Source organism: Melanotaenia boesemani, chromosome 23, assembly GCF_017639745.1.
Source record: "Melanotaenia boesemani isolate fMelBoe1 chromosome 23, fMelBoe1.pri, whole genome shotgun sequence".
Lineage (NCBI taxonomy): Eukaryota > Metazoa > Chordata > Actinopteri > Atheriniformes > Melanotaeniidae > Melanotaenia > Melanotaenia boesemani.
In genome coordinates this window covers 26,462,422-26,475,601 of record NC_055704.1, presented here as the reverse complement: position 1 = coordinate 26,475,601, position 13,180 = coordinate 26,462,422, and the positions used below count along the sequence as shown (strand labels likewise).

The 13,180-nt window shown below is 40.8% G+C and overlaps 1 protein-coding gene across 2 annotated transcripts; it reads left to right on the top strand.

Moving 5' to 3' along the window:
• Nucleotides 1-10,607: 10,607 nt before the first annotated feature.
• Nucleotides 10,608-12,970, top strand: rps16 (ribosomal protein S16). 2 transcript variants are annotated; one of them, XM_041978022.1, is made up of 6 exons: nt 10,608-10,679; nt 10,770-10,821; nt 11,338-11,439; nt 12,135-12,231; nt 12,340-12,387; nt 12,783-12,970. In XM_041978022.1, exons 2-6 carry the CDS (start codon nt 10,774-10,776, stop codon nt 12,926-12,928), a joined length of 441 nt encoding a protein of 146 aa, XP_041833956.1. In that variant the 5' UTR covers nt 10,608-10,679; nt 10,770-10,773; the 3' UTR covers nt 12,929-12,970. The 2 variants fall into 2 exon arrangements, with proteins under 2 accessions (XP_041833956.1, XP_041833957.1); XM_041978023.1 differs by having other exon boundaries at nt 10,661-10,679; nt 10,770-10,825.
• The last annotated feature ends 210 nt before the right edge of the window (nt 12,971-13,180 follow it).

The window sequence follows — 13,180 nt, the reverse complement described above, 5'->3', positions numbered from 1 at the left end:
AAATCCTATCTTTCATAACAAGCTTTTCCAGCCTGTTGATGGATGGAAGGCCTTATTTCAGCTCAGTGAAGTCATCGTTGTCGTGTGTTTCTCTCATGTGCATAATGAGTTTGGCCAAATCCTGGCTTTGCTGCTGGGCTTTGCTGTAGAAAGGAGGAAAAGTGTGTGAGGGAAGGGGGGTGGGAGTCCACGACATCATCTCTCCAGGCCTTTTAAGGAGCTCTCCAGTGGAGGGCTGCGAGTGCTGGCCCACTTTCCCATCAGAGCTTCCCAGCCTCATCTTCTCTCCCCCTGGGAGCCTGGAACAGCGAGTGACTGAGCACAGAAAACACAACCGAGATATGTTGAAGAGATACTCAAAGACAGACTGCACCAAACCTGAAAGAGTTGCATCGTTCATCATGTGCACATATTTGAGGGAATAAACTACAACATGATGTTATCGTGGTATCAAGGTCTCAGTTCATCATGTTTTTAGATGGTTTAATGTGTGCTGAGAATAAGAGGAGAGAGAAACGAGGGGATGTTAGCTGCTGGCAGTGATCATATCCATCATTTATTCTCTCATGTTGTCAGAGGCCTAAGTAGGCTGGAGCTGTGTGTTCCAGAGCCCATCTGATAGGAACACTGGGCCAAGAGGAAGAAGAGGGTGAATAAGGCATGCTGCTGTACTGGTGGCTCTCTGTGGTTGTATGGCCCCTTCTCCTCCCAATGCCTCATACGTGAACCCTGACCAGAGTCAACCCACACACACAACCCAACACTCACCAGAGAGGGCGAGGTGGTGGAAAATACGCGGGGGGTTGTCTGAGTGCAACATGAACAAGAGAACGAGGAGGCTGATGGAGCAGATTGTGTGGGCGAGCTCAGTGTGTGTGTGGGAAAGTACCGATGCATGTGTAGACAAATGGTGAATGAAAAGATTGTAATGTTGGCAGGTTTGGCTCGTTGCTACCACCAGATCAGCTCGGCAGGTTCAGAAATTCAAGTTCAGCTCTGAGATCCTCCACCGGCTGCACAGTGAGCTTCATTTACATAACAGCTGAGTAGGAGGAGGATGAGTCGGCTGTTAGTCTGAATCAGGGGTGTTTTATAATTACATGAAACACAAAATCCTCAATGATTATAAAACATGAGGCTCACAAGTAAAATCAGCAGGTCAGCTTTGAGTTTCATATTTTTATTGTTGTTACAACAACAAGGAAAATCTTTCAGTAAAAATCGTTTTATATGAACAGAAACGACATCAGCTGATTTTTAAAATATAGTTTTTAAAGCTTATGTTTATTCATGTAAATCAGCCAGATTAAAAAATGCCAAAACCCAATGAAGACATTAAAATCAATAAGTGCTTAAAGTCTAAATGGCATTCAGGGTCATAACGGTTAGAAGTGGTGACGACTGGGGAAATTATATGTATTTCAGGGGAAACCAAATCTCACAAATTTGCGTAGAGAAAACATGAAAAAGGTGAATAAAACATTGCAAGATTGAGAAATTATTAAAAAAAAAAGGTTTATTAAATCAGAGGAAAATTCTATTAAAAGAAAGTAAATTAAATTAAATTAAATTAAATTAAATTAAATTAAATTAAATTAAATTAAAAACACAACATAATCCAATATCGAATGAAATGAAATGAAATTAAATACAATTTTACATTATATATTAAATTAAATTTAGCTAATTAGTGAAACATCAAAATAAGACTAACAATTAAAAGCGATAACAGATAAAAATGAAGTTATTGGTATTTAACACCGAGGCTGAAATGATAAGAAGTCCAGGTAAAAGCTGTCCGGCTCTAAGCTGACAGATCACCGGACGGCTGGAAAGCTGCTGCTGTGTCTGAAACAGCCAAATTAATGAAGCAGCTCAAGTGTAAAGCAGGGTTCAACACCGGGCTGCATTTTAGTCCAATGAGCTGTCAGCTAGTCTGACAACAATCTTTACTTCTGCCGTGGTCCAACTTTCACATCTCACACTAGAAAACTGATGAACCCCCATGAAGGCTGCATGTTAAAGACATGCTACTGAGAAGCTGCTCGTTTCTCTAATCCTTTCATGGACAGCAGCAAGTCGTTCATAAACAGCTTTTTCTGGAAACCATGTGAACATAGTCTTCTCCATTTTTGATTGTTTGAGACAGAAAGTTGATATATTCATTCTGTCAAGAGCTTAAGAGTCCTGGTACATTTGATGAGCATTTCACTGGAAACAAACTCTTTATGGATTTTTGCGCAAGGATATAAAAGGTAAGACCTGCTGCCTTGAATTATATTTTCTAGCCTTTCAGATTTATGGTCCTTGCAGCAGTTTCTCAGGGAAGACACTTTTCTGCCTCATGAACCCAAAAGAGTTTCCCGCTGTTACCATGGCAACCTTACTTCTGTATACCTCACAGAACCTTCTGCGCCCCTCTAGGCCTCTCCGCCTGCTGGGTTTTAGCAGATTTCCTTTGGCTCAGAGAAACTTCAGTTACCAGCAACAGTTTTTAAAGCACTGCGAGACCTATTATGGTCAAATAAGACACTATGACCAGCCAGGAGCAGCGTCTCCGCCCCTGTAAATCTGAGTGTTGCCTCATGCTCAGGGTGCTGTGACAAGACAAGGTCCCGAGGTCGCGGCTCCAGGTGATGTGTTTCCATAAGGCTGTGATGAGGAAATGCTCATATATGGTGTGGTCTTTATATACTGCCAGCTCTAGGAGGACTCTCTTCCTTCAGCAAGCTCTGCACCTCTTCAGCAGACCTTGGTGTCTGCGGGATTTCAGTCCTTCCACAAAATGCCACATTTTTATCTGCTGTATACTTTTGGAATAACTTAGAATGTGATTGTGCAGTTTTAAGCCTCTGTAAAAGTTAAAAGCACTAATCTGAAAGTGTAAATAGCTGTGAGGTCTGGACATCGTACAGATGAGCTCACAAAGGACAGGGTGCCGAACGCAGCAGGAAATCTGGCAGTTTTGCAGGCTTCCTACGGCGACTGCGGTGGTGGCCCGCTGACCCAGAACACATGCAGGTTTATCTGAAAGCTTATCACCCAGCCTGAGGTCCACAGGCAGTGTTTCCTCTGTCTGTCCGACTTTCATAGATTCCGGCAATTCCAGTCCAAAGCCATGTCCCTCACTTTATCTTTTGGCTCATAAACACTTCAGATTTGTCACGAATAAACTAAAAGGAAACAAGTGAGGGGAAAAAGTAAAAAGCTGAGAGTTGTAGTAAAACGCCAACAGGGCCTTCCCACCGTGACTCCTTTAAAGTGTGAGCTTCATTTGTCATTTCAAGAGTATTAGAGGAGATCCAAACATCTGTGGCTTCATCGCGCTAACAGATGTTTTCTTATTTTACCTTTGAGAGAAAACAGCAATAAGTAATCTAAACACCTCTCCAAAGCTTCAATATACAGTGTGTTGTATGAGTAATAACTAATGATTTCTTGTCCCGTAGATATAAAAATAACCAGCAACAGATTTCAGCCCGAGCCTGCAGTTTCAACCATGTTGGCGAAAAAAGACGTCTGTCCTCTATTTGCTGTATCACCTGACAGCCAACAGTGTTAATGATCACAGAGGAACATTTAGTTCATTTAAGTCATTTTTGAAGACTGAAAATGAGCAAAAAGTTGAGTAAATGTTGGTCATGTACTTCACATTATGCTCAGAGACTCAGATGTTCTCATCCAAACCTTTAATTCATGTCAAAAGATAATACATGTAAAAATGTTAAAGTCACAGCATCTTGCAGTAACACTGTCTTTCTGACATGAGCTTTAAAGCCTCTCTGCACTGTAAAATATAACAAGTTGTTTTTTTAAAAAAAAGTCTCAACGTTATTTTTTATCTGAGTTTGCTGTAAGAACAAAAGTTGTGCAGAAACTTGGTGTGATTAAATCTATAAATCAGAAATGATGCATTACACACTGAACCTGGTGAAAGGTGATTATTGTTGATATGAGGTCTACATGCACACCTGCAGAAGCTTTTCTGTCTGTTTTGCTGAGAGCTGCTTTTCTTGCACAAAGAGCAGAGGAAGCAGAGATCATCATGGGTGGCATTTCTTTTACTTTTGTTCTTCCTAAATGGCTCAGTTTGATTAATTCTAACAGTCCAGTTCTTCAGAGCTGCTATCCTGCAGCTTTAGATGCATCCGTTCTCTGACACCCCTGAGTCAAACGAATGGCTCGTTCCCAGGCCTCTGCAGAGCTGGACGACATGCAGATGAAGGAAATCAGACATGTTTTAGCTCTTACTCAAAACCGTCAGGAAACTGCTTTAGAGATCAGCCGTTTAAAAGCCACTGATGAGGAGCAGCAGGTATCTGAAACTGCTGGTGAACCTCTCCCTCAGGATCCTCAAGAGCCTGCAGCGGTTCATGAAGCTGTATCTGGACCTCCTTTCAGGAGGACTGGATGGTCCAGATGGATGGAGGACTGGATGGTCCAGATGGATGGAGGACTGGATCATGTCTTGTTATGATATAAAAGGAAGAAGTGTTCGTGCTGCAGAAATACCAGCAGATTCTTTGGCTGTGATGGGGAGAAAACCTCATGATGGGATCAGATCATCCATCATCATCACCATCATCACCATCACCATCATCATCATCATCATCATCATCACCATCACCACCATCACCATCATCACCATCATCATCATCACCATCACCATCATCACTATCATCATCATCATCACCATCATGATGCTGCTCAAACTAATTGCCCCTGGTGGGACTAATAAAGTTGTCTAACTAACTAACTAACTAACACCACCATCACCATCATCATCATCACCATCATCACCATCATCATCATCACCATCACCATCATCACTATCATCATCATCACCATCACCATCATCACCATCACCATCACCATCATCACTATCATCATCATCACCATCATCATCATCACCATCATCACCATCATCACTATCATCATCATCACCATCATCATCATCACCATCATCACCATCATCACCATCACCATCATCACTATCATCATCATCACCATCATCATCATCACCATCATCACCATCATCACCATCACCATCATCACTATCATCATCATCACCATCATCACCATCATCATCATCACCATCATAACCATCACCATCATCACTATCATCATCATCACTATCATCACCATCATCATCATCACTATCATCACCATCACCAACATCACCTTCATCACCATCATCATCATCACCATCATCACTATCGCCATCATCACCATCATCATCACCATCATCATCATCACTATCATCACCATCATCTTCATCATCACCATCACCATCATCATCATCATCACCATCATCATCATCATCACCATCACCAACATCACCATCATCATCATCACCATCATCACTATCACCATCATCATCATCACTATAATCACCATCATCATCATCACTATCATCACCATCACCAACATCACCATCATCACCATCATCATCATCACTATTGTCACCATCATCAACATCACCATCATCACCATCATCATCATCACCATCACCATCACCATCACCAACATCACCATCACCATCATAACCATCACCATCATCACTATCACCATCATCACCATCATCATCATCACTATCATCACCATCACCAACATCACTATCATCATCATCATCACCATCATCACCATCATCACTATCACCATCATCACCATCATAACCATCACCATCATCACTATCACCATCATCACCATCATCATCATCATCACCATCATCATCACCACCATCATCACCATCATCACCATCACCATCATCACTATCATCTTCATCACCATCATCATCATCACCATCATCACCATCATCACCATCACCATCATCACTATCATCATCATCACCATCATCACCATCATCATCATCACCATCATAACCATCACCATCATCACTATCACCATCATCACCATCATCATCATCACTATCATCACCATCATCATCATCACTATCATCACCAACACCAACATCACCATCATCACCATCATCATCATCACCATCATCACTATCGCCATCATCATCACTATCACCATCATCACCATCATCATCATCACTATCATCACCATCATCTTCATCATCACCATCACTATCATCACCATCATCATCATCACTATCACCATCATCACCATCACCATCATCATCATCACTATCATCACCATCATCATCATCACTATCATCATCACCATCACCATCACCACCATCACCATCATCATCATCACCATCATCATCATCACTATCATAATTACCATCAACATCAACATCATCATCACCATCATAACCATCACCATCATCACTATCACCATCATCACCATCATCATCATCATCACTATCATCACCATCATCATCATCACTATTATCACCATCATCAACATCACCATCATCACCATCATCACCATCACCATCATCACCATCACCAACATCACCATCATAACCATCACCATCATTACTATCACCATCATCACCATCATCATCATCATCACTATCATCACCATCATCATCATCACTATCATCATCACCATCACCATCACCACCATCACCATCATCATCATCACCATCATCATCATCACTATCATAATTACCATCAACATCAACATCATCATCACCATCATAACCATCACCATCATCACTATCACCATCATCACCATCATCATCATCATCACTATCATCACCATCATCATCATCATCACTATCATCACCATCACCAACATCACCATCATCACCATTATCATCATCACCATCATCAGTATCTCCATCATCACCATCATCACTATCATCACCATCATCATCACCATCACCATCACCCTCATCACTATCATCATCATCACCATCATCACCATCATCATCATCACTGTTATCACCATCATCAACATCAACATCATCACCATCATCACCATCATCATCATCACCATCATAACCATCACCATCATCACTATCATCATCATCATCATCATCCCCTGACTTTAAGCCTACTGAGAAGCTGTGGAGCATCATTAAAAGGAACACATGTGAACTCTGTAGAGATGTGACATCAGAATAAAGACGTGTTGTTTTCATTGTTGGTAGTTTTGTTGAATAAAATCCGGATTTAACCTGATGACGATCTGGACGATTAAAAAAGTCATTGTTTCCTGTCATTCTCACTGATTATTTAGGAGGAATGAACAAAACGGCAGATATACAATAATTTGGAACAATGTGTATAAGAAGTGCTGTCATTTGATTTTCCTTCTGAATTTATGGTGTCTATCAAAACAAGAAGAAAATAAGGAGGGCAGCAGGTGTTTCTGCAGCAGGTGTTTCTGCAGCAGGTGTTTCTGCAGCAGCTGTTTCTGCAGCAGCTGTTTCTGCAGCAGCTGTTTCTGCAGCAGCTGTTTCTGCAGCAGCTGTTTCTGCAGCAGCTGTTGGGCTCTGGTTTGATTCCAGCTGCTCTCTGACTTCCTTCATTCAGTTAAGAATAATGTTGGCAATCAGTAGTATAATCTGATATCATCTTTTTCTGACATTTCACTGAATATTTACACATTTTTTCCTCCTCCAGTTGGCGCTGTGCAACGCCTGAGTTAATGACAATAATAACCAAAGCTTTAATTGAAGCCATTAGAAATTATATAAAAATAAACCTATAATCAGGTTTTGTTTTTGGCATTAGAAAGCTGTTATTAATCGGTTTAAAAAAATGAAGGCATTGCAAACAGGACCAGGTGATTCGATTTCAATTCAGCTTGGTCTGCACACTGTCTGGACATTACAGCTTAACCTGTGCCGTGTTAGTGGATTGTTGCCCTGAAAGGGTAAAATGGGCTCTTTGACCAAACAGAAATGGTCAGAGTTGTCTCAGGCTTGTTACACTGCCCTCTAGTGGTAAACTGCAGAATGAGCCCTGTACCCATGCAAGTAAAACCATGGATGAAAGAACAACCTTCACATTTAAATCTGAACAAAAATTAGGCTTTGTGCACATTGCTGTACTTTGAAACTCATCATTCATCTAGAGCAGCTCTGAATGGATGGCACATTTTCTCTGACAATAAAAGAAGCAAGAAACAGTTTGGACAACACTCACTGCAGTAAATCCCAGGCATTAACGGCACATGACTCACACCTGTGTACACACAGTCCCAGGATGCTGCCTGCTTTCAGGCCTTCTTTGCTACTTCCCTCCATCAAGAGTGACACCTTGATGCTGAAAATGTCCCTTCACTCAGACAGCAGAATGTGTATATTTGAGTGTATTCACAAGTATTTTTTAATCCAGGTTGACATTGTCGACCGTATACGTCAGCTCATGAGAAATAACACTTTGGCCTGTTTGACATGGCTCAAACAGCAGGATCCAGTTCATTTGTCTCCACTTTGTTCAGGACTGTGGTCAGATCAAAGGCTGTCTCTTGTGTACGGTGATGGTTTGATACTTGCTTTTTCCCACATCCTGTCCCATTCCCACAACCCTGCGTTCCTCTTCCCAAACCAAGCTCAGCCACATGATCTCAGTTTGAGTCATCACAAGCTAAGAGATGAGGCTTGTCTGTGCAGCCTGTGAGGCTGGGAAAATGGTTGCTCTGTTTGCATCAGGCAGCGTCTGCTCCATGATTCCTACTCCGTCCCAGGAAGCAGGATGTTATCCGTACAACCAACACCAGAGGGGGCTGATGTTAAGTGAAAGATGAACAGCTTTAACAAATCATTATCTGCATGGTTTATAAACGGAGAGCAGCATTTCTCTATTCCTGGAAACATCCATCTGAAGAAACTAAAGGGTGTCCTGACCTTCCTGTTTAATCAGCTTCAGAAAGATGCTGCTTCTTCCTCTGGTGTGTGTTGTTTAGACAGCTTCTCTTCCTTTATGAACATCAGTCTGTCTTTAAAGTGCACACAGGAACTCCTTCACATCAGTATTTTACATATGTCCAGCTCTTCCTTTCTTATTATTACACACTATTTAAACAGAAGATATCCTGTTTAAGCTTTATGGAATGGCCAGGACTCCCTGGAAGGAGAAGTCTTGCATCTTAATGTGTCCCTTCTTGACTAAATAAAGAAAATAAAAAAGAGGTTTGCAAACTGTTTCTGCATCTCGTTTTGCTGCTGTTGTTTGAAGCTCTTTGATACACAAAGGAATCACTATGCTGGATAATTAGATTACACTGAACAACCTTTAGCTGAGAAGCTAATTTGAGTCATTTTCATAGCAGAAAACTGCCATTGTGAATTATAAGCAGTTCTTCATAGTCTGTTTCTTTGAAAGCATGAACCTCAGCTCCGTTACACATCTCAGGAAAACATCAGACTTTACACGTCACCGTTGTTGGACAGTTGTAGTTTCTGGTTAGTTTACAAATTGGGATGTTTAGATATGAAATAATGATGATCTTCAGAAGTACTGAGGCTGTACATGCACACAGGTAAAGCTGAAACAGATCATCTACTGAAAGAAAATTAATTAAAAATTAATAAAATAAAACATTTAGACAAACCAAATAATCTCAGAGAAAAAATCTTCCTATTTCCTGCATTAACAACAGACATGATCCTCTACTGGAAACCACTACATGGACTCAGGAAGACTTCCAGAAACCACCGTCTGTGAACACAGTTCACCCTGAAACCCACTAATGCAGGTTAAAGCTCCATCATGCAGAGAAGAAGCCAGATGTGAACAGGATCCAGAAGCAGCTTCTTCCATCTTCTCTGGACCAAAGCTCATTTAAAATGGTCTGAGGCAAAGTGGAAACCTGGATGAAGATGTGAACTAGTTTGTGGAAACATGGACGGCGTGTCCTGCAGACTAAAGAGGAGAGGGAGCATCCAGCTTGTTATCAGTGGACAGGTGAAAAGCTGCATCTCTGATGGGATGGGGCTGCATTAGTGTCTATGGCGTGGGCAGCTTCCACATCTGTGAAGCTCCATCAATGCTGAAAGGTAAAACAAACAGTTTTACTGGGTCTGTTTATTAGAAAAGTACAGCTGTTGATGATTTAGGAATGTAAGGAAGTCTTGGATCTAAATTAATTAAAATATTGAGGTTTTATAATTCCATTTTAAAAGATTTAAAATTGATATTTTCTCTAGGCTACGTTTCTTAGTTATTTCAGGCTCTTTAAAAAACTATAAAATTTAACTATGTACCCGTTGAGCCCCCGTGTCGGTTCTTTTGTTAACACTGATATGTTTGAAGTATTATGTAATTTATTATGTATTACATAGGAGACACGCAGTTTGTATTGATCTGTAGTTAGAAGAAAAAAGTTCCTTAAGTCACTGATATCCAGGAAGCTTAATAAACATGAATCTGATACTGGGTCCCAAACGTTGCTTTATAATTGGATCAGGCTTAGATAATTGTCAGATAATATATATAAATATATCAAGTCCCTTCTGGATAGTGGTTTTTACTGCCGCATAAACCAAAAGTGTAAAGAAGAAAGAGAGAGAGAGAGAGAGAGAGAGAGAGAGAGAGAGAGAGAAACGGAGAGAATTAGTAATAGATTTCCGAATTTCTAAGCAGCGATGTATTATATTACAGCGACAGCCAATCCAAATAGAAAATGGAGGTAGAATGACAGGAACTGTCGCAAAAGCTATCGCAAAGCTACTGAAAAGTGTCGTGCAGTAGCCCCTGATCCTCGGCATGTGAAACCCCAATCGGCCTCTTCGTACGGCACCCTAGCTGAAGACGGTATGTGTAAATGAACAGATCCGGCTAAATAATTAATATATGTTAAATTAACTGTGTTTTTTAAAACGAGTTTTATTCTGTGTGCTTCAGAAATATGCCACCTAAAGGTCCTCTGCAATCTGTCCAGGTATTTGGACGTAAAGTAAGTAAATATGTTGAATTTATTCCACGTGTGGTTCTGTAGCTACCCTGAAATGCTAGCATTCTTCAGCTAAAGTAGCAAACATGGTGTGGTGATTGACGCAATTTAAGTATAAGATATTAAACTTATAATGTTTGTTTATAAATATAACTTAAGACTTTCGCATAGCTCGCTATCTGCGCCATGTGGTATCCGGGTCATGTCAGTCTATCCCTCGGTTCGCCGCCGGTCAGTTTAGCTCTGTGTTAGCTTAGCCCGGTGCCTAGCAGATTTCTGGGTTCAGATATGTTACTAAGAATGGCTAGGTTCATGTTAACCTTTAAAAATATGCACATAGCATAACATATAAAAATATAATATATATAATATATAAATCTATCTCGTGGCTGAAGTACAGCATTGTCACACAGACTTACGAAGCATATCTTGATATGAAGCTTGGTAGCTTAAATGTTTTTGTAACTAAGTTAAAGCAAATGGTGTCATTGATTTGGTGTCTCTAATATTTTTCCTCAGAAAACCGCCACAGCAGTAGCCCACTGCAAGAGGGGTAATGGCCTGATCAAGGTGAACGGCAGACCCTTGGAGATGGTGGAGCCTGCCACTCTCCAGTACAAGGTGAGCTCTCCTGATGAAGCTTAATGTAAAAATGTAGCTGTTACCATGGCAGCCAGGCTGGAGAGGGGCTGGGTTAGGGTATCTGGTGACTTTGGTAAAGTGGGAAGTGATGGAACTCCATCTGGAAGTTTAAAATCATAAACACATTTTAAATTCTATTCTACAGTCATTTAGCAGAGACTTTTACCCAAAGCGACTTACATTTGAGAGTAAGAACAAAATGATGACGATTTCTTAATTAAATAAAATGCTGTTGCTCTTAAGTTTGTGGTACTAGTTTCTTTATGTCTCCAGTTATTAGTTTTCCTTGTCACATGGCTAAAAGCATGCATGATGCTGTGATCTTTAGCTTTACAACTAAATTATAATTTCATTTAATTTGAGCTGAAGCTTCAAGAACTTTTGGCAGGAAGGTGGTGGTAATAGTGATGGTCATATCTGTTTATTTCATTCAGCTGGGTTTATGCAGGTAAATCATCCCAACTATAACGGAGAATAATTGTATGCAATTTGCATGACTGTAAGAAACATGATAGGCCCAAATCTTATGACTCCATTATGTGTTGACTTGATCTAATCAATCTATCTTTCAGCAGCTGTAGAAAAATCCATCATTAGTGGCGTTTTTGTTGAACTGAGCACGCGTTTCGTGTTCATTTAGAGGGAAATCTTCAACAAGCTTGTGTCTCTTCCAGCTGTTGGAGCCGGTGCTGCTGTTGGGGAAGGAGCGTTTTGCTGGAGTCGACATCAGAGTCAGAGTTAAGGGTGGTGGACATGTCGCCCAGATCTATGGTAGGCTAAACATACTTTTCCTTGTCTTTTTGGTTCTGTGCTGTTGGATGATCATGTTAGTTTCTTTTAAGCTGTTCTGGTCATCTAATTGTTGTTTCTGTCCTCTAGCCATCCGTCAGGCCATCTCCAAAGCCCTGGTTGCATACTACCAGAAGTGTGAGTGTTAAAATATTTTTCATTTAACAAACACTTCTTAAATGTCTGTAGTTAAAGTCCTGTAAACTCATGTTGACAAAAGATGTTTATTTCAGTGACAAAGATATTTGGTGTTGAGGAAATGTGCCTGTATTAAGGAACCTTGTTATTTATAGAAAGTGGGATTCATGTACTAGAAGCATAAGATATTTTGCGTCATTTACATCTGAAACTACAACATATTGCTTACAATAAAGGTTTGGCGTGTGACTGTAAATCTGTGCTGTGGGAAACATTAATCTCAAAGCTCTGAAGTGACCGTCGGCCTGCTAACGGCGCTCATGACGTGCCAGTGATAGAAGACCGATTATGAAGATGTTTACTGTATAAATAAGTGAAGTGTTGTTGCGTTGCAGATGTGGATGAGGCCTCCAAGAAGGAGATCAAAGACATCCTGATTCAGTACGACAGGACCCTGCTGGTGGCTGATCCACGCCGCTGCGAGTCCAAGAAGTTCGGTGGACCTGGAGCTCGTGCCCGCTACCAGAAGTCCTACCGTTAATCGCTCTGTACATTTTCACAATAAACTGGAGGACCAGAGAAATGAAATGTTGTGGTTTTTCGTGGCCTTGTGTCCTTGCTCTTCAGATTTCTAGATGCATATGTTGAGATGTTCCCCACGTCATACCTAATAAGTGTGGTAATAAAGCCGACTGGCGATTTAAACTGGAGAAAACAGGAGGCAGCATGAATGAGTGAGAAATGCTTTAATCCCTAACAGCTGGGATTCCTGCACAGTTCATGGGTCAGTAGA